Raw genomic sequence first — 22,903 nt, forward strand, 5'->3', positions numbered from 1 at the left:
GTGGCGCGCCAGGGTCCTGGTCATCACAGTGGTATTGCTTTCCTCTCGGGGAGAGTGATGCTACGTTTGGAGGGAAGAAAGGATAACTGCATCCAGGCATCACAAACATGCAACGCATTTCATACTCCGGGCCACCAGGGGGAGCTTTTGCTCCTATTCATTAGGTCACTCCCTATATATATATATATATATATATATATATATATATATATATATATAACTGGTAGTCTGTAGGGAAAGTTAGTTAGTTGCTGGCTGAGCTCAGCTCAGTTAGTTCCAGACCTGGTTCTGAGGAAGACAGAAGGTTAACGGACCTGTGCATGCCCTCAGAGCTGCAGCTCCCAGAAAGAGACATTGAAAGGCAGAATTACATTGCAGCGAGCGTGAAGGAAGTTGAAGCAAAGGAGAGGATACCAAAAGGGGACCAGCCCCGCTCAGGCTGCCTCCTTCTGAGGTTCAAAATCCCGGTAGCCGGAACACCGAGGGAGTAAGGACCTCTATGCCTTATTTCAGAGACCGGCAGGACAGCTAATTGCAGGTTACCTGTCCGCACCTACACCCAGGAGGCAAGGTGACACCTACAGAGCCGGGTTATCTAAGAGACCCTATAAACAGGCTCAAGTCACCAGTCATACGGGTTTTGTCCTATCCTAAATGGGGGACAGAGAGAGCACATCTGTGAGACCCTTATGTGAAGCCATAGGCAGTAAGGGACTACACCACCGCAGCGCAAGGGAAGGCTACTGATTTCCACCTGGACAAGGGAACTCTGGACTTGCCTCCAAACCAGCCGGACTCTGCCTACCCTGTGATCTGGTGCCCTGGACTGTGGATGCTGAAGTCTTCAGTAAAGGTAAAGAGACTGCAACCTTGTGTCCTCGTTCTTCTCTGCGCCTCTCACCATATCACCATCTACACACCGGGAAGCCCTGGGGACATACTTCACCTGTGGGAAGGTATACCATCTAGCTGCGATAACATCACCCCAGCAGACCCCTTAAAGCAGCGTCGGTCACCCTGACCGAATACCACAGGTGGCGTCATAAACATAAACTTAATCCCTTTAAAGACCTTTCCCTTTTATACGGACGTCCCAGGGCCACGAACCGGGTCAGCCACTATGACATTCCCCAGTGAACGTCAGACCAGGTACCGAGTACCCCACGGCCCTTGGGGGCGATTGATTTACATGAAGAATTTGTTGAAATATCATTAAATCCTTTCTTACCTGTACAGCAATATCGGGTGAGTGCCACTTCTGTTTTTCTTTATATTTTGGATTTACCTTTCTTACCTTTACCTATGAAAAGTTCCCCATGCCATTGGCTGCAACACAACCCCAAAGCATGATTGATCCACTTCCTTGCTTAACGGGGTTACCGATATTTTCTTTTCTGGAAATTCTGTTTTCTCCACACATACCTTTGATCTTTGTGGCCAAAGAGTTCTATTTTAACCTCATCCATCCACAGGACTTGTTTCCACATGTATCAGACTTGTTTAGCTGTTCTTTTGCATACTTCTGCCTTTGGATTTTATGGTGAAGGACGCAGGAGAGGTTTTCTTCTGATAACTCTTCCATGAAGGCCATGTTTGTGCAGGTGTCTCTGAACAGTAGAACAATGTACCACAACTCCAGAGTCTGCTAAATCTTTCTGAAGGTCTTTTGTAGTCAAGTGGGAGTTCTACTTTACCTCTCTAGCAATCCTACGAGCAGCTCTCACTGAAATTTTGCTTGGTCTTCCAGACCTTATTTTGACCTCCATCATTCCTGTTAACTGCCATTTCTTAATAACATTTCAAAGTAAGGAAAGGGCAACTTGAAAATGCTTTGCTATCTTCTTATAGCCTTCTCTTGCTTTGTGGGCCTCCACCATTTTCATTTTCATAGTGGTAGGCAGCTGCTTAGAAAAACCTATGGCTTCTGTTTTTTGGCACAAGGTTAGAGGAGGCTGGGTTTTTATAAAGCTGGGAAATTTGCATCACCTGGCATTTCCTAGCGATGATAGGGATCAAGCCATAACCCTAACAGACTAAATTAAGGTCTGAAACCTTGGCCAAAGTTATCTGACCACACAAATCTCCCAAGTTGCTCAAACGTTTGCATCAGATCATTTTCCTTTTTGTAATTTTTAAAATGTAAAAGATGAAAATGAATATTTTTTTGCCTAACATACAAAGGAAATGTGTCATCTTTAACTTGTGGCATTTTAGAGATCATTTCATTTTCAACTTACTTAGCTGTTCACAATAACAGTAATTTTGACCGGGGGTGCCCAACCTTTTAGATGCCACTTTATAGCTTATCCACAGAATACGTGATAAATGTGTGATTGGCAAGGGTTGGACTGATGAAACTCTTGAAATTGTTAGGGAACATCTTGGTGGCTAAGAATTTATATGGCATGTTGTCTTGCTCTGTGCATCCAATTTGGAATGTATAGAAAAGGCCAAGTCAGAGTGGACATAATGGACTGAGATTTCCATTCAATAGATGGCTACACTATCACTGTAATACAAACATGAGCTAAATGCATAAACTTCTATCTATGTTTTAGAGTTTTCTATCAATGATCGATGTAAATAATAAACATTTGTCATGAAGTTTGATTTTGTGTATTTAGATTGTACGAAGTATTGCCTAATATATCTATTTCACTTTGTTTATGATTTTATAGCCATGAGTCAATTACCTCATATCTCAAGGGAGAAGTAGGAAGGCTGGGATCTAATGTAAGTCCTTCTGAGTCATTACCAGAAGGTAAGACAAGTTCCAGTGCTCTGGAAAAAGAACCTGTAAAACTGAACGAAAAACAGAAACCAAAAACACTCCAAGGCAAAGTGGAACAAACAACAATATTAATGGGACATCAAAAATCAGAGATGACAAGCAAGACAGTAATAGAGCACAAGAGCTCATTACCTATTAGTGCAAAACGGACTGGCTTGGAAGATGGAAAATCCAGGCCTTCAGCCCATGTAGAAGAAGGAACATCTGAAAAGGTACAGTTCAATTTAGTTGCTCCATACCAAGAATGCACTGAAATATTTTGAGCCTGAGGAAATGGACGAGTGACAATAAATTATAGGCATGTATACATATTTATTATTTAAAAAAAAAAAAAAGTAGTGTAGAATTTCTCACAACACAGACATTTCATACAAACACTCTGTATCCCAGTCTACACTCAGAATTCTTCATGTTGCTTTGTGAACCAGTTATCAGCTTGTCAACAGTCATATTCCTGAGCTCAAATCCAACCCCGTTTAATCGCCTAGATTGGTACAGATCTGTCCACTCTTATTTCTAGAATTTAGTTAAAGCGGTTGTCCGCTACTAGCTACTAGGACAACCCTTCTGAATCTGAGTGTTTAGCTCCAATAAAATAAAAACACACTCACCTCCTGTGTCGGCGCTGTTCTAGCGGTGTTGGCAGTCTCGATTCCGAGGTTCAAGTGAGGTTGATATGACACGTAAGCCTGGCAGCCAATCAGCGCTGGCATCACTGTCCCTACCTTCAGATGTATATGCAATTAACTGGAAGCGGGAGCTATGGCTTGCCGCTTACTCCCTGTTAATTACTTATACGTCTGAAGGCAGGGACAGTATTGGGCGCAGGGCTCACGTTCCCTCATGGGGAATAAGAAGGGATTTTCCTAGTAGTGGACAAATCCAATTTCTCACTAAAAAAAAATCTGATACAATTTCCTAAAATGCTTGCAAAACCATTGACAAGAAGCAAACTCATGTTTAAAAAAAAAAAAACTGTAGAAAAATATATGGGTTGTGAAAAGTGGCTCTCCAAAAATGATTTTTTTATTCCTCAAAACTCAGTTTTATTCAGCAAAAGCCTTTAAAAAACACTTCTATAATTTTACAATCACACCATTTTATACTATAAAACTAACATGATCGGTGAAATAGTGATTTCATGATAGTGAAATTGCCTTTTGTATTAATATTCACCTTCTTATGAAAATAAATAAATAAAATAATTAAAATGCAAGATAATAAATTATTCAGTATATCTACTTATAGTATTGGTAAATGGTAGTCTAGCACACTTCCAAAATGATTAAAGGTGTGAAAAATGTTTATTTCATAAGGCAGCAGTGAGCATTAGTAATGAGCGAACCTGCTCGAATAAGGTGTTATCTGAATATGCTCGGGTGATAACCGAGTGACTTCAGAGGGCTTGAAAAAATATGTTAGAATCCTCGCCGCTGCACGTCTCATGGCTGTTTATCAGCAACAACACATGCAGAGATTGCCTGTCTGTTAGGCAATCCCTGCATGTGTTCCAGCTGTCAAACAGCCGTGAGACATGGAGCCGCGATGACTCGAACATATTAATTGAGCACACCAAAGTCACTCAGTTAGCCCCCAAGCTTACTCGGATATCAACTTATCTGAGCATGTTTGCTCATCACTAGTAGACATACCATTGATACAAGGCCCCAAGAGGTAAGCAGCCTACATCCAGTTCGAAAGCAGGTGGAATTTTGCATTATGATGAATTATTTGCCTGCCAAGGGCCCTTTTACTGTTGTTGCACAGGGGCCCTCTTCTGTTTGTGTTTTCCAGTACAATAAGGTTAACTACTTCTGACCCCCCCATAAACTTTAAACATTCCGGTGATCCACACTTTACTCTGCATTGACATTCTTACTGGATTATGAAACTGCATGGGTAGTGAGCTGGCTGTCAGACACAGCCAGACTCCCCTACTGGGAAGCAGATGTGATTTACTATCTTATTTGCCTTCCCGATCGCTGTCTACACAAAGCTGAACAAGTGTTGTGTATACAAATTAGGAAGTAGTGAAGGTGCTTTCTCCTTTGGATCCAGTAATCATGTGTTCATTAGGTATAGGATGGAAGCAGGAACTTCTGGGTCCTAGGAGAACCAGTCAACTCTGCTATGCAGCTGGGAGGCTGAATTTCCATTTTACCTGGGGCTAATATACCAAGCCCAATTACAGGGAAAACCAACAACAAAAATACTGTATTAATTAAAGATGTGTGGAACGATGCAATAAGGACCAAGATCGAGTGTAATTTCCTGAAATTCGTAGCTCCATGCAAATTTGATCATTTTGAGATTCAATTTGCAAAACAAAAGTTGCCCGTCACCATTTCCCACACTGGTGAAACATCAGTGATTGGACTAATGTTAGCCTGCGTAAGTCGAGCTGGCTTCCCCATAATGACCAGCAGCTGTGACATATCCCAGTTAATTGATTGGATCTTCATACCTTGTACAGTGGTCGGTACACCGCTGGGTCGCGGGACATTAATGGTTCCCAGTGGAGTACAGTCGGGCGCATGACTGGTAGTATGTACAACAGAGATGGATTCTGTCTCCAGATTTACCAAGTGTGTGGAGTAGGTAGATCATATTGAAATGAAACGTTGCTCTCTTCTCTTTCCATCTTCCCACCCACACTTTTTTTTCAGTATTGAAATCAATGCAATTTTATTCATCTCTAAACAAATTTTGGGGCAAAATTCGGCAAAGCTGGCAAATTCAAATTTCAAAAGATTCACTCTCTCTTAATATATTCAGTTTCTCCCCAAAGGTCTTTAAAGACGTTATGGGGGAACAGTGTGTACAATGAATGAAAAAATAAATTAATAAAAAAGCAAGAAAAAAAATAAAACAAAACCAAAACTGAAAATAAGAAACACTGCCAGCCCCCCCTAACCATGAAAAAAAAAAAGTCCAATATATAAAAATAATTTTTATGGAAAGGGGAACACAGTCAAAAATGTTTGTTGGTCCATTGCGGTCGGAAAAAAAAATTGAAAAATAGACACGTGTTTCTTATTTTCTTTACATTTTTCTCTGATATCAGCAAAGAAAAAAAGGAATATAAGGATATGTTCACATGTAACATTTTTTTTGTTCCGGGGGAGGGATGGAGCCACCGCATTTTTTTAATGCAAAAAAGCTGCATTTTACAGCACAAGCAAAAGCTACGAGATCTCAGAAATCTCATGCACACACTTGCATTTTGTATTCTTGACTTAATTTGTGAACTGCAGCATTTTTTTAAATTCTGTAGCATGTCAATTCTTTCAGTATTTTTCGCAGCATTTTTTCACCCAGCAATGACAGTGCAAAAACTGTTGCAATTTTTGTTACATTTTTGGTGAAGAAAATCGAGCTTTTTTTAACTGTGGACTTTGTGTACTGTGGACAAAAACTCATTACCCACACCATAAAAAAAGCTGCAAAAACATTGCTGCAAAAAAAATGAAATGTGTTTTTGAGTTTCTAATGAGCAGGTCTTGCTTTCAGAAAAAGGCAACAAAAAGCAGAGCCTAAAAATGACATGAAAATTAGGCCCCATGTGTCATGAAAAAAAGAGGTAAGAATTATTAGAAAATCCAAACAAGAATTTAAAAAAAACCAAACATTAGAAGAACGTGTACAATATAATAATATAATATATATAAAATATAATTTAATCCAAAACTGGGCCTGGTCTGAAAGGAAGGAAAGTTATAAAATCCACAGTATGTGAGACTATATCCTTGAGGTTTATGTGTTTAAAACCCTATTGGACTTTTAGCCATGACTAAAGATGAGCATACAGTGGGAAAAATAAGTATTTGATACACTGCAGATTTTGCAAGTTCCCTCCTACAACGAATGGAGAGGTCTGTAATTTTTAACTTAGGTATACTTCAACGGTGAGAGACAGAATATAAAAATAAAAACACAAAAAATAACATTGTATGATTTTTAAATAATTAAATTGCATTTTATTGCATGAAATAAATGTTTGATCACCTACCAGCCAGAAAGAATTCTGGCTCTCACAGACCTGTTATTTTTTCTTTAGAAGACCTCCTACTCTGCACTCATTGCCTGTAAAAGCAAGGTCCCCCTGCTCACACCAGCACATGTCCAGGCCCGTTTCACTGTCACCAATAACCATCTGGATGGTCCAGAGTAGGCATGGGAGATCAGGTCAAAATAGAACTTTTTGGTATCAACTCCACTCACCAAATTTGGAGGAAGAAGGATGAGTACAACCCCAAGAATACCATCCTAACCATGAAGCATGGTAGGGGAAACATCATACCTTGGGGGTGCTGTTTTGCAAAGGGGACAGGGCAACTGCACCATATTGTAGGGAGGATGGATGGGGTCATTTATCGCGGGATTTTGGCCAACAACCTTCTTCGCTCAGTAAGACCATTGAAGATGGGTCATGGCTGGGTTTTCCAGCATGTCAATAATCCGAAAAACACAGCCAGGGCAAGTAAGGACTGGCTACGTAAGAAGCATTTCAAGGTCCTGGAGGGGCCTAGCTACTCTCCATACCTGAACCCAATAGAAAATATTTGGACGGAGTTGAAACTCAATGTTACTCCACAACAGCCCCTAAACTTGAAAGATCTGGAGGAGTGGGCCAAAATCCCTGAATGAAAACTTGGTCAAAAGCTGCAGTTAACGTCTGACTTCTGTAATTGCAAACAAAGGTTTCTGTACCAAACATTAAGTTCTGTTTTCTATTTTATCAAATACCTATTTAATGGAATAAAATGCAAATTTATTATTTAAGAATCATACAATGTGATTTTCTGAAGATTCTGTCTCTCACAGTTGAAGTGTACATACGATAAAAATTGCAAAGCTCTCCATTTTTGTAGGTAGGAAAACTTGGAAAAATCATCAATGTATGAAATACTTATTTTCCCCACTGTATATATTCAATTTGGTGGTCGCTGACTGCCATTTTTCAGAACTGTAAAGAGCTATCAACAGGTTAAAAAATAAAAAAAAATCCCTACATTCACCTTACCGCTCACCTATTTGGCCTCTCCACTCCTCACCATCACCTATCCGGTCCTTGCCTCATCTTCTGATTTGAGTGTTTAATTCCATGCGCATGCACGGTCACAGTACACCTCATGTCATGACCTTTTGGACGCTTGTACAAGACCTCCTCAGAGCTTTGCTCAGTGTGAGAGGCCCAGGAAAACAGCTCTCATACCCGAGATCAGAAGATGTGACGAGGACTGGATGGGTGACGGTGAGTAGCTAAGGGAGCAGAGAGGTGAGCGATGATGTAAGTATAAGGTTTCTCTCTATTTTTTACATATGATGTTTGTTATTCTCTGGGATGTGCAGAGATACCAGAGCATAAGAAGAAACATTCAATTTGTGGAGAATAACTTCTTTCAATAAAATTTCCAAGGAAAAAATGCACAGACAGGTTTAAATTTTTATTTAAGACGCTCATCTGTAGTCGTGACTAATTCTTGATCATTACTAGTGTTGAGCAAATGTGCTCAGATAAGGTGTTATCCGAACATGCTTGCGTGCTCAAAACATATGTTGGAGTCCCCCACGGCTGCATGTCTCAAGGCTGTTCAAAAGCCGCAACACATGCAGGGATTTGCCACGTTCGCTCATCACTACTCATTATGACTAAGCCTAGACTAGAAACATTTGAAATGTGTAATCCTTGAGGATACGGTTTGATGTACTTTTGGAATGAAGATTTTTAATGATTTTGGAAATGTGCTGGATTATCTATACTACAATTGGTCTACACATGGCCAACACGGTACACACTCCACTGCTAATTCAGAACTGTGGTTTCATGAAAAGGACACTGAGTGAGCTGAAACCATTTTCTTTTCCAATAAATATTATGTAACAATGGTGCCATAAAACTAGAACTAATCTTACAAGAAAGCAAACCTTCATACAGCTTTGTCACTGGGTAAAAGCTGCAACCTTTAGAATGTGTTAATGAAAAAGATTTCTTGACACTGAGAGACCAAAACAGACAAGTCGTGAGAGGTTAATTTAGCTATATATTTACTCCGTCATAGTGCTTGAAACTAGAAAAAATGTCCAAATAGGAGCTCCTGCTAAGAATGTACAGTACTAAGTCACATATGTTCAATCAAAATGACTCCTATTGAGAAAATTTGATACTGCAAATGGATTGAGATCTATTACACTTGTCTGATCTTAGATAATAAAAAAATAATCTCCCCGATATTTGACTGTAAACTTCTTCTAATAGACCAGTTTGTACCTTCTGTAATGGGCAGTCAGCTAATCAAAGCTTGCTGTGCAAGGCCCCTTATCACTGTATGAGTATGTGCACACAACGTCTTGTAGACGCCTCATAGATGTATCCGTAGAGTTTTTGAAACAGATGGTGCTTCAGGATAAGGTTGGCGATGTTTGTCTTGACGCATCATCCTTGCCGTCTTCCTTGTTGGTTTTTTTTCATTAACCTTGTCATCTGTGATTTTTTTCTTAATTGTGTAGACATACTACTGAGCAGCTTCCAAAGGGAAGCCATCTGAAGAATAGTAAGGTCATTACTTTTAGATGCTTCTTAACTTTTAAAGCTGGAAGCAGTTAAAAGAACTTCAAGAAGCTGGAACGTACAGTGTGCACAGGAAGTTGTTTTAATGTTGCAGTGCATGTGTTCCTTGTTTTTGCTGTTTTTTTTTACAATTTTCCAGACTGGTTCCAGACAGAATCAGCATGTAAAAAACGTTGTGTGCACAGACCTTAAAGAGTAACAGTTGTTTTAATTTTTATGTCATAAAAAAATAGTACACGTGAAAATAAATAACTTTGTAATATATCTTAACAGAGAAATCTGCTTCTTTCTCTGCCAAAATTTATCAGTCATTATCAAAATTCTCAATCCTGAGGTAAAATCTGTATTCAGTGATGACAGATTTTCCCATTTGGTTGGTTACTATTTAAATGAGGTTTTACTTGTGTGTAACCAACAAGTGTTGGTTAGTCCAAGTGTATAAGAAGTTATTGGTCTTGGGTTTTGGGTTGAATCAAGTTTCTCTTGACAACTGGTCTCTCGCATAGCATTTCGTAAACCTCGAGAAGTATCGTCAACACCTGAACTACTAATCTCCAAAGAAAAGCAATGATGTCTGTGATCTCTCGAAAAAGACTCAGATGTCAATTTCTGGCTACGTAGATAAAAATATTTCTTTTTCTTTTAAGTTTTCTGGTAAAACATGCCTAAAATGCATTTATCAGGATTCTAGTGGCAGTGAATATGAAAGTGAGTCAAGCTCAGATGAGGAACGAAGAATCACTACAAAAATTACTCGGCGACGGCTGATTTATAAGGTACCGAGTGCAGATGACTCCTGGGCCCAGCTGTAGCATGAGTTTTTGCCTCCAATACCTTGGATGTTTGCTATTTACAGTTTTCTTACAAGCATGCTGAAATAATAACCTTATGATACATTAGCCCTTGACAATCCTCACAGTGCATACATCATTGTCCAAGCTACCTGGTGGTGATATATGCAGATTATAATTTTAGTTTTCTGCTCCATTTTATAACGGTCAATAGATAAATCAGTACAAATATTTTTAGCATAGCAGACCTCCGTAATCGATATATTAAAATGTCATTGTGCATCCCATTATAAGTGGAATATAAAAGAAAGCACTAAATTGACATGACCAACTTGAACAAAGTAACATAACTTACATTTGTTGGAACATGTGTCTTTAGCATGGAGCAGAATCCTGTACCTTACAACTTTGAGGAATCCTGGGTAATGATTGAACACGTACATTTAAGCTTTAGAATGTTATTCTGAAATTGATGAACCGATCATCATTGCCCTGTGGATTCCTGATTTTCACCCTATTTCCCTGTGATATGAAGAGCTCTGCCCTCCCACATTCATTCCTGCTGTCTAATTTAGTTTTGAGAAGGCTTCTCTTTTTGAGCATGGTTTGCAGAATTCGGATCGATCGGGATATGAACATTCACTATGTGCATGATTGTGTGGTTTGTAGAATGAAGTAGAAGAAGAAAGTCTATCACAGTTTACTAAAAAGTTGGGATAACAGAGCAATCTGCTGTGTACAGTCCTGCTCATCGTTATTGGCACCCATGAAGTTTAAGTACATAATGTGGAACATCTCCTGAAAAAATGAATCAAGTGAAGCAGTTTTTAGTAAAGAGTTGTTGTGTTAAATGCAAAAGAGCAAATGATAGACAATAATTTAATGTTATTAAGAAGTTCCCCATGCATGGAACTATAAAGATCCTCCCTGGATATTGGGGAAAGGGGAAACTTGACAAGAAATGTCTTTGAAGGTTGGTGCGAATGGTGGAAAAAACACCACGTCAAACATCTAAAGGCCATGAAAGCGAACCTGGAACAGTCTGGGGTCATGGGTTCAACAAGTACCGAATGCTGCACACTAAACCAAGCAGATCTTTATGGGCAAAGGCCGTGGATGAAACCGCTGCTGAAGAAAAGACATGAAAAGGAACAACTGATCTTTGCCAAAGAGTACCTTGACAAATGACAATCCTGCTGAGAAAATGCTCTGTGGACAGATAAAACAAAAATAGAACTTTTCGGCAATGCAAAGCAACAGTTTGTTTACAAATGGCACAATTAAAGTTATAAGGAAAAGAACACCCTACTAGTGATGAGTGAGTATACTAGTTGCTCGGGTGTCCTCCGAGTATTTTGGCGTGCTCGGAGATTTAGTTTTCGTCTCCTCAGCTGCATGATTTGCGGCTGCTGGACAACCTGAATATATGTGGGGATTCCCTAACAAACAGGCATTCCTCACATGTATTCAGGCTGTCCGGCAGGCGAAAGTCATGCAGCTGAGGCGACGAAAACTAAATCTCCGAGCATGCCAAAATACTCGGAGGACACCTGAGCATGCTCAGGAAAACCCGAGCAACGAGTATACTCGCTCATCACTACACCCTACCAACAGTTAAGCATGGTGGAAAATCCATAATGCTGTGGGGTTGCGTTGCTGCATCTGGTGCTGGAGGCCTTAACCGTATCACAGGAATCATGATATCAGAGAATTATAAAGAAATTTTTCAGCAAAATGTCCTACCCAGTGTAAGAATTTGATTTAAGTCAAAGATCATGAGTCCTCCAGCAAGACAGTGACCCAAAGCACACATCCAAAAGTACACAGGAATGGTGGAAAAGAAAAAATAGACTATTAAAATGGCCAACAATGAGTCCTGATCTCAATACCATTGAAAATCTTTGGGGTGAGCTGAAATCTGCCATTTGGAAAAAGAACCCTGCAAATATTCAAGAGCTTGAACAAACTGCAAAGGAAGAGTGGGACAACATACCAGCTGAGAAGTGCAAGAAGGTTAAAAATGCCTACAAGAAACGTTTGGAGGCTGTCATCAATGCCAAAAGGTGTGCAACCAAGTATTAATTAGGGGTGCCTTTATTGCTTCACGTGCTGTTTATTCTGTTTCTTCTTTGAAATTGTATCTTGGAAGTTAAAAAACAATGTTTTATTGTTGTCTTACTTTGGACCACTAATTAAAAAATCCTGAGGATATAACTTTGGTACATGTCCATTTATTTCTGAAGATATTATACAGTCTATGAAAAAAATGAAGGGGTGCCAATAATGGTGAGCAGCACTGTATGTGGGATCGGGCAGTTGGAGTGAAGGATGAGGATTGGAATTTTAGCTCCCAATCCTTTTTATTTTCAGGAATATCTGCCAGATGTGTTTAGCATTGGCTTTCTTCGCTCTCCCAGTTGAAAACATATGAACGCTTGGCCAAGTCAAGCACTCATGTGTATGCGGGAGTCGGGAGAGATAGCTGTCTGCCAAATGAATGTTGTGACAACACGTATCATTGGTGCAAACTGTGCAACGGTGGAGAGGCCCAATAGATTAATGGGTCTACTCTCGTCTTAACAGCAGTTTCTTACTCTCAATCAGAATGCACAAGCTCATAATCTTTGTAGCCCACAAGGGATTGCCAAGTTTGTTAGGCAATCCCTGCATGTGTTGTGGCTGTCAAACAGCCCCGAAACATGCAGTCGCAACGGCTCAAGCATTTTTTTTCCGATCACGCCAAAAATACTTGATTAGGACATGAGCGTACTTGGATAACACCTTATCTGAGCACGCTTCCTCATCACTAAATTTGTTAGAAATAATTAGGTGCTTTATGAAGAGCTGTGGAATATGAGGGTTCCATACACAGTTCTTGCACTGTTGTTATTATTATTTATTTGTAGAGCTCTATTGATTCCATGGGGCTTTACATGTGAAAAGGAATTTACATACAAAATCAAGGTATAAATTACAGTGAACAGACTACCACTGACAGACTAGTACAGAGGTCCATGCCCTTGTGGGCTGACAGTCTACAGAGTAATAGGGGAGGAGACAGTAGGTTAGCGGCTTGCTGCAGCTTTGGTAATGGTGAGGTGGGGCAAGGGGTTATTTAAAGGATGAGTTTTCATGTTCCATCTGAAAATTCCAAATGTGGTGAATAATGGGACATGTTGGGGCACAGAATTCCAAAGGATGGGGATACTCGCGAGAAGTCTTGGAGGTGATTGAGTGAGGAACGTACAAGTGTGGAGGAGAGAAAAAGATCTTCGGAGGACCAGAGATTATGTGTAGGAAAATATCGGGAGATTAGATACGAGGTATATGGAGGAGACAGATTATAGACGGCCTTGTAGATCGGGGTTAGTAGTTTTAACTGGATTAATTGGAGAATTGGAAGCTAATGAAGGGATTTGTAGCTGGAAGATGCGGAGGAATAGCGAGGAGAGATGTGGATTAATTGGGTCCACTACTATCTGTGGCTGCTCCTGGGACAACAGCTATTTAAGAATGCAACACCTAACAAATAGAGTAAATAGGGCAGTGCAAATATGCAGAAAATCCAACACATCTGAACTTATACTGAAGGTGACGTGATGCTTTACTGAAAAGCAATGGTAAACCTGATAGTCATATTACCTCCAATAAAAAGTAATGGCATATCCTATCGAAATGCTATCACTAACTATATGATTATTAAAAATAAGGAAAAAAAATAGTTTTCTAAAAGTTTTTATAATTTCATTAACTATGAAGAATCTTGGGAATGTAAATTATTTTCACAACTAATTTGAAGGTTGATTGGCTGTATAAATGTCTAGACATTAGTGGCCAGATTGGATAAGTTCTGTTCATTTTTGTCTTCATGCTGATCGAGTGGAATATTGTGGTCATAGGGTGGTCATATACATAGCCTGACACAAGCTCCTCACAGGTCTGTTCCAATGGCATATACAAATATCTAATACTAATCTTCGATAAATGATTACTATGTGACCTCATTTACTATAATAAACCGTCTGTCTGACATTTACAACAATGTAGTTAGGATAAATTCCACAAAGTGAAAGACTAGGCTTTGCAGTAAACATGAAATCTAACCATATATTTGTTTCCAATCAACCTTCCTTATGTTACCAGTGTTACCCACTCGTAGCATGGTTCCCAAAGGCTTGTCTTGTCTTATCCTCCTTACCTTGCATGCCCAGGGTGCTGTGTTTAGGAATTAAGGATTAATGTACAATTGATGTAATAATCTGACACTCTCTAGGGGGAGGAAGTTAAAAACATTCCCGGTGAAACTGTTACTGAAGAACAATACACAGATGAAGAAGGCAACATTATCACCAGAAAAGTAATTTTCTTTCCTCAATGTCCTTCGTTAATTTGGGAAGTATTCCCATATTCAACTTTTTGTGGTGTGAGCTTCTGAATGTTGAGCACCATAGAAAGTCAATGTTCCTGCTTCTCATAGGTGACACGGAAAGTCGTGAGACGTGTTGTGGTTCCACAAGAGAAAAAAGTTGGTGGAACTGTAAAGGTTGGGGCAAGTAATTCTGTTTGTTGTGGTGACACATGCCTTTCTGTGTGCCAGGTTTGATGTCTTAAGACGAGTATCCGTTTGGTGTGTATTTAACACTGTGGCAAACATGTTTTGGATCTTTTCTCCATATATTTATATTCTGGAAATAGAAGCTTTTACAACCTTAAAGGGGTTATCCAGGACTAATTTATTTTTTCCTTTGCGCCTAAGGCAGGTAGTAGCTAAGAGTCCGCTCCTGCCCGCAATTCTGCTGACGTCACATCAACACAGCAGCTGCTTCTCTTCTTTTTCGCTCTGCTCTGTTGATGGGGCGACTGACGAAGACAACACCGCCTGACTGCGGGAAGCTGGCTGTCAGTCAGCATGACGCCAGCAGTCACGCCCCATTGACGGAACAGCCTGGAAGAGGAAGAGATACTCTGTTGAATTGAAATAGCAGAATCGCCAGCGGGAGCAGTCCGGGCAGGGTAGAGCAGGCAGGTATTTAGCAACTACCTGCCTGTTCGTTCTTAAGCACATAATAAAAAAATGAAAACCGTCAAAGAAAACACCTTTAACTCATACTATGGACTTGTGGAAATGTAAGGTTGCAGACATATGATGTCTGCAACTGCACAGCAGCACTCTCGGCTGCCCTGTCCTACCACTAAGAAAAGTTTTTCCTTACTACACTGCATGTGAGATGCAAGGACTATGCTAATAGTCCCTAGTTATTAGTAGCTTGGGTTATGTTTGAGGGATTTTTGGTAGATTCACTTGAGTTTTTTGAGGTAGAAATATTAGGCATGGTTTTCACATGGGATTGCTTCAGGAATCACTGTTTTTGAATACTTTTTTTTCCGAAGGGTTATTTGAAGCTTTTTTGTTAAGTTTTTGGAGTTTTTTTTCTATGCTTTGACAAGTTTGGAGTGGATTCCATGAGGAATCCACATTAATGAGGTGACATGTCACTTCTTTTTTTGAAACCTCATCAGAAAAAAACGCCCAAACTTGTCAATTGAACAGCATGAAGTGGATTTTCCATTAAAATCAATAGCAAGAATATTCAAAGTGTATTCGAAGGATCCGATTCAAAATCCTCATCAACAACTCTGACAAATGCTTATGGAAATTTCTGAGTGAGTTTCTCCTAGAGGATAGTTTCACAAGACAGTATTATAGCTTAATGGTTTATTATCCTGAACCGACAGCACCATGGATCTCTATGATGTTGTCTTCTGTACTGGTATGTATGTGAAACTGGCAAACATTCATTAAAGTGAACTTGACGGCTGGATCAACACCTAGTAACTAATTATATGGCTGCATCTGTCTTTTGAGGCTCATTACAGGCATTGTGTGGGGAACGCTTACAGTATCTAGTGATAATAAACTTTTCAAACTTCTTTTGAACACTTGAATAGTCAAAAAGGTGTGCACTATAGGTGGACAAGTTTTGTCAATAGCACGCCCATTGAGGCATGGCTGAAATCCCTTATTGAGACTCACTCTCTCCTCCCAGAACTTTGCATCTTGTGTTTGCTTGTGATCACCATGACTTCAGACATGCGCACTGTGACTTTAAGTATCTGTCATGTTGATTGAGATCCACGGCACATGCCCAAAATTGATGAGTTCTCAAGCAGCCGCAAGTGGTAAAGTTCTGGGAGGAGTGAGTGAGGCCGGATTAGGGATTCCAGCCATGCCTCAGTGGGCGTTCTATCGGCAGAATAGTAGGACTGGTACACCCATAGTGCACGAGTGTTCCACTAGACAAGGTCCTTGAAAGAAGTTTGAAATGGTAAGCAAAGTTTCCTCACACAATGGGGTTGTCTGTAATTAGCCCTAAAAGACAGATGCAGCCATATAATTAGTTTGTAGGTGTTGATCCAGCCCCCAAGTTGCATTTTATTAGCGGTTGAAGAGCAAAACCCTCCAAACTGTTCCTATTCAACTGCCCTATGCTCTGAACTAATGTTTCTCATGCATATGTATAACAGTAGAAAGTATAAAACAGGTTAAACATGAATAGCTGAAATCCCAGTGCAAGTAAAGTACCACACACTAGTAAGTTATACAGAGCCAAACAAAAGAAAAGAGTTTGTGTGATATGAGCCCAGGAATACACTACCAGATAAATGAAAAAAATAAACAATATAATATGCCCATCATGTGCTCCAATGATAATCTCAGGCCTAGACTCTGATATGTGCCATATTCCGAAAACACATGAAAAAATAGGTCTGGGACCCCTCAAATATAAATACAGTGGGGAAAATAAGTATTTGATACATCACCGATTTTGCAAGTTCCCACCTACAAAGAATGGAGACACAGAATCTAAAAATAAAAAACAGAAAATCACATTGTATGATTTTTTCATACTTAGCATTTTATTGTTTATACAATAGAAAAAGAGAACTTAATATTTGGCACAGAAATTTTTGTTTTTGCAATTACAGAGGTCAGACGTTTCATGTAGTTCCGGATCAAGTTTGCACACACTGCAGCAGGGATTTTGGCCCACTCCTCCATACAGATCTTCTCCAGATAATTCTGGGCTGATTCCTTACCTTTCTCAAATTCATTCTTACCCCACGAGGCGAGATCATGCATGCAGACCGAGGAAGATTGACAGTTATCTTGTGTTTTTTTCCATTTTCTAATAATTGTGCCAACAGTTGTCTTCTCACCAAACTGCTTGTCTATTGTTCTGTAGCCCATCCCAGCGTTGTGCAGGTCTACAATTTTGTCCCTGGTGTCCTTAGACAGCTCTTTGGTCTTGGCCATGGTGCAGTGGTTGGAGTGTGATTGATTGAGTGTGTGGCCTGGTGTCTTTTATACATGAAACAAGTTCAAACAGTGCAATTAATACATGTACTAAGAGCAGAGTAGGAAGGTTTCTTAAAGAAAAAAACTAACAGATCTGTGAGAGAAAGAATTCTTGCTGGTTGGTGGGTGATCAAATACTTATTTCATGTAGTAAAATGCTAATTAATTATTTAAAAATCTTGCAGTATGTGATTTTCTGTTTTTTTATTCTTAGATTCTGTTTCTCACAGTTGAAGTGTACCTAGGATAAAAATTAGAAAACTCTCCATTCTTTGTAGGTGGGAAAAATTTCCAAAATCTGCAGTGTATCAAATACTTATTTTTCTCATTGTAACTATTAAGATAGCAAAAATAAGCATAAAAGTATAGCCAATGGCAAAGTAATAACAGCAAGTGAAGAAAAAAAAAAGCCAATATAATGCAACCAGGTCACTGGACGTATTAAATCAGTTTCATTCATTCATTCATTCATTCATTCAGGTCACTAGTTCTATTATATCGGTTCATTTTTTAAATTCACTTGCTATTATTACTTTGCTATTAAATATGCTTTACGCTCTTTTTTTGCTGTCTTAATAGGTTTACATCTTTAAGGGTCCCAGGCTTATTATTTCGTGGTTGTGTGTGTGGAGGGGATAGGATACCGGTACTTATCAGAGTGCGGCCCCACACTTGTCATTGGAGCTTATGTGCTCTTTTTATTTGTTTGGTCTTCTATTTGCTGTTCTGAATAAAGTTTATTCCTTTACAATATGTATGGTAGTTAGCATAGTGCATGCTCTTTACTCGTGCCCTTATCACACATTCTATATTCTCTTGTTTGGTAACATATAAAACAACACACGTCTAAAGCAATCTAGAAATGATGCAGGCACCTTTCACTAGTGACTGGTCACTGCCAAAATGAACTGTACAGAAAGTAATTCTGGTTATTTAGGTAAGTATTCCTGATGAACTCATCCATATTAAAGGTCTAACCTAAAACTGTTCTTGTTAAAGTTTTGCACACACCTTTTGGGTGACCGGTTTTAGACCTTATAACGTTTATTATACCTTGGTTGGTTGTGGAAAGGCTAATCTTGTTTTTGCTTTATGTGTTCTATGTTTTCTGCCATTAATATTTTGTCAGGTTTTCATTGGCTTCAGTGGTACTAACCATTCTAATTCTGATAAAATACCTACTGTAGGAGTAGGCCTGAGTGAGTGCCGAACCCCTGATTTAGGGTTGACTCTGAGTCCTTTAGAAACTTATGGACAGTCAACTTAGAGGGAAATGTTCCTCCACAATTTCATTTCTTAGGTCACCTGACATATATGTAAAATTGCAAAGCCAATGGGTGAACAAAGCCTCGATTGTTGTCTTAAAAGGGTTGTCCGGTCAGAATATACTGATTTCTTATATGGTGAATAAGTCATCAATATCAGATCATGAGGGTCCGACACCCGCATCCCCATTGATCAGCCATTATTTGTTCCAGTGGCGTCTGGGTGTAAACACATGGAATGGACCTGCACTGTACAGCTCCATTCAATGTCCGCTCATGGGTACAGCACAATAAACCTTGCAACAGCTCATCGGTGAGGGTGCCGATTGTAGAACCCCACATTGTCTGATATTGATGACCAAACCCACAGGTAGATCATCAATATATTTTGAACTGGCAATCTCTTTAAGACTTTATTTAGGATTTTTGAGAACAAACTAAAATATTAAAATACAGAATTTTCTCTTTGAATTATCTATAACAATTCTTGAATAATTTATATTCTAGAATGACGGGTATAAAGTGAAGACCAAGAAGGAAATCCGACACATTGAGAAGAAAAGTTATTCTTAATACCATAGTGATTCAGGTGAGTGGTGTGTAAGATTTTATAACAATACAAAGTCATCAGCCAAGGTCTGGAAACATTGAGGCTACAGTACCAGATTATCTCATACATGTTAGTCCAAGGTAAACTAATTAGCCTTCATGGGTGGTACAAATCTCATAAATCCAACTATTCAATTATCTCTTATTAATACTGTAGTCAAATACAATGTGCCAAGTATTTAGCAGAATCCCATATTTTAAAGAACCTCATCATATAGGTTCAGATTAATCATAAGAAAAGCAATTTAAGGCAAAATACTTTTTTGTGATTTGCTTCACGTGAATCATGCAAAATGGCAGCCGGCTGAATCTTGAAGGGCCAGGAAGGTGTAAAAAGTAACACTGTGTCCAGTTACTTCCTCCAATCGAGTCTTTTCTTTAGTCCTCACACTCATCCAGACTGGAGAGAGCGAGTTGGTGATGCCAAGGAGAGGCGAGTATTAATATTACCTTTTTTTACACAACATTTTTACACAACATTTATTATGCTCTGTAATCGGGAGAGACCCCAGGACATAGTAAGGCACACTTGGTTCGCATGAAGTATTTAATGTGTATCAAAGTTGCCTAAATCTGTGAAATCTGAATTTCGAGAAAGAAGAAAAAAAGACAAACTCCCATAGGGTGATATGGTACCATAAATAGAGGGTGAGATACTGCTCAACTGGTGGAGTCGTGATTGGCACTACTCCAATAAAAGCTTGTGGGTGAGTCAGCCGCTGCGATCTATCCACCCTCTTCTGCATGGAATAGATAATGGATAGGAGGTTAGGCGTTAAAGATGACCACCCTGCTGCAGGAAGTGAAAGATCCCCGACTCCAAGGCAGATGAAGGCAGGTTTGTTACTCCGAGCAATTTTTCAAATTCAAACAACAAATTTGAATTTCGGAAGATTCACTCTTTTCTAGTTCAGATTTAAAGGGGTTGTCTGGCCTTATGATCGGATAGTCGTCAGTATCTGATCAATGATGATGTTTTTAGCTCTGGCCATAAACATTGAACAAAGCTGGAACAGCACAGATCTGTTCACCATGTAGTGGTCATTGCTGAGAATGGTAGTGACAAGGGATGAGTAGACCCATGGATATTCTGGTTCTAGTGCCCAAGCAGAACTTTAGCCCAAAGTTCGGTTTGGGTACTTGGACCAAAACCCTAACCCCATTGAAAACAATGGAGACCTGAACTTTTGATCTGGGAAAAAACCTCTCTCATGGACTTCCCTGGAACTTCGAACACTACAACAGACTTCTGGGAGAAGGTCATGTTTGGCGTATAGCACCAGGCACTAACTGTCCGGTACGAATCCCGAACTTTTAATTTTGAGTTAGCTCATCTCTACTGGTGACCAGATCTGAAATCAGCTAATCATTGCAGCTGTCGGATATCGACTCCCACCAATCTAGTATTCTAAGTCCAAAAAACCCTCTAGTTTATTATAACTATGGGAAATGAAAGACATATGCAGAATGTGATGATGGACAAAAAACTAAAAATCCACCCATAAGCCATGTTCCAACACACATGATATCTGTGGAGTCTGTCAGCTTGGAACACCACCAATTTCAACATAAGAGCACATCAGACCTACTAAAGATTTTTCCCCACCATGGATATTTATCACCTTTCCACTGAGTAGAGTATTCACATGTGATCACTTGTGTCCTGATAAATATCTTACACTAGATACCAGGCTCAAGACCACATTACATGGAGCTTCCAATAACTAAAAGAGCAGCAGCTAAATCCCTCAGGTAATCACTGCTGGTCTCACCTTCTACTCGCTTATCAGTGAGAAACATATTTTGGACATATAGGTATGACATTTTGGGCTGAATTTTCCCATTAGCTACCCAGTAAGGCCACTGTTTGTGTTAGACCAATGCTTCCAATTTGTTTTGGGGTTTTTATTTGGTGGGTGAGGGTGACTTTAAGAGTCTCTAGAATACATCATCAGCAAGAGCTGTAACTTTCAGGCATGTTCACACAAGAGAATCAAGGGGTAATATTTCTCTTTGCGAAGAGTGACATGTCAAGGTAAGGGGACTTTTAAGCCTTGCAATGCTCCTCTGAGAAATTAAATATGCAAATTGCCTCTTCAGAGAGGAAGAGAACTAGAACTCTAGCACCATCTATTGGAACCGGCAACCTACAAGTCAATATTGACCCTTTAACAAGCCTTGTCCCATGACTTAGGATATGGTTTGGCTTTTATCCTAAGTCATGTGACAAGGCTCGTTGGAGGGTCGATTTGACTTTTAGGATTGCTACTTCCTATAGGTAGCACGAGGGTTCTAGTCCTCTTCCTCTCTCAAGAGACAATATGCACACAATGGAAGTTACACTTCATATTTTCTGTCCAGATTTGAAAATTACAGCAGCAGTAGAGGGGCTGAGAGATTTCCAAATCTTATTCACACACTGAAAAAGAAAAGGAAAAAAACAGCAAAAGAGCAGCATTCTAATCTATGATACACATTTGTTCTGGATTCCCCATTGAGTTCAATAGTCAAGGTCAAAATCCACATAACTCCATTTGTTGTAAAATTTGCTGCAGATCACCAACAGCAAAAGTCCACTACAAACTACTATCTAAAAAGATTAAAATTAAAAACCCCAGAATTAAAGGGATCTTTTCACCAGGTTTTGAGTCTTTGAACAAATGTCACCAACTTTATTTGCTTCTGTACTGCATTCCACAAAGTTGCCTATCATCTCCTGACTACCCCTGTACACCCCTAAAAATACGGTTTTAATTGCTCCCACGCTGTATGTAGATTTGGATGGTCCAGCCCGATGGGTGGCATTGTTGCTTCATCTGTGCCTCCTCTCTGCTCCTAATCGCCGTCCTCCAGCTTTGATTGATGTGGATAACGTGTCCTGCATCATCTGCATAGCACTGATTACACGGCAGAATAATCGTGAAACGAATGTTTTTAACAACACTCATTCACGATAATCTTGCAGAGTCAACCTTAGTTAAGGCCCTTTGCTACAAGTACACAAGAAGCTTTCCAAATACTAATGATGCTTTGTTCACTCTAATACTAATGATGCCCCTTAGTATTATGGAAACAATCTGGTATTTCTCATGGCACAAATAGTGGAGCCTCCAATATGGGGTCAAGCATGAAATAAAAAATATTGGAACATTAAATCAGTTGTCCAGTGAAAATAAGGATCCCCAGGATATGTCATACTTTAGAAATTGGTTGGGATCCGATCGCTGCCACCAGCACCAGTTGGCAGAGGGTGGGACGTTTATTCCCGTTAGAAAATGAATGGAGTGGCAGTTGGGCGTACACGTTGCCACTCCATTCTACTGCAGATATAATTGTCTCATCAAGGATGAAATTGCCCTGTTCTCCAGATCCGTGTGGGTCCCAAATGTTGGACCCTCACTAATCTACAAGTTATTACCTATGCATTGGATGGGTGATAATGTATCTTCACTAGACAGCCCCTTTAAGGCTAAGTTCACCCTTTGCATGTTTGATGCATATTTGTCCACGACATACCTG

The 22,903-nt window shown here is 39.6% G+C and overlaps 1 protein-coding gene across 50 annotated transcripts in view; it reads left to right on the top strand.

Annotated features, from left to right (window-relative positions):
* Window positions 1–22,903, top strand: part of ANK3 (ankyrin 3) — a 756,238-nt gene that overhangs the window by 729,088 nt on the left and 4,247 nt on the right. For 36 of the 50 annotated variants that reach the window (XM_077258828.1, XM_077258825.1, XM_077258804.1 and 33 more), the window contains 5 exons: window positions 2,679–3,003; window positions 10,010–10,138; window positions 14,427–14,510; window positions 14,631–14,702; window positions 19,283–19,364. In XM_077258828.1, the coding sequence (XP_077114943.1) occupies window positions 2,679–3,003; window positions 10,010–10,138; window positions 14,427–14,510; window positions 14,631–14,702; window positions 19,283–19,348 (676 nt within the window). In that variant the 3' untranslated portion in view covers window positions 19,349–19,364. The remainder of the gene's footprint in view (window positions 1–2,678; window positions 3,004–10,009; window positions 10,139–14,426; window positions 14,511–14,630; window positions 14,703–19,282; window positions 19,365–22,903) is intronic. The other 14 variants (XM_077258836.1, XM_077258826.1, XM_077258827.1 and 11 more) reach the window with 7 other exon arrangements.

The sequence above is a fragment of the Ranitomeya variabilis genome, chromosome 4 (genome assembly GCF_051348905.1).
Source record: "Ranitomeya variabilis isolate aRanVar5 chromosome 4, aRanVar5.hap1, whole genome shotgun sequence".
Lineage (NCBI taxonomy): Eukaryota > Metazoa > Chordata > Amphibia > Anura > Dendrobatidae > Ranitomeya > Ranitomeya variabilis.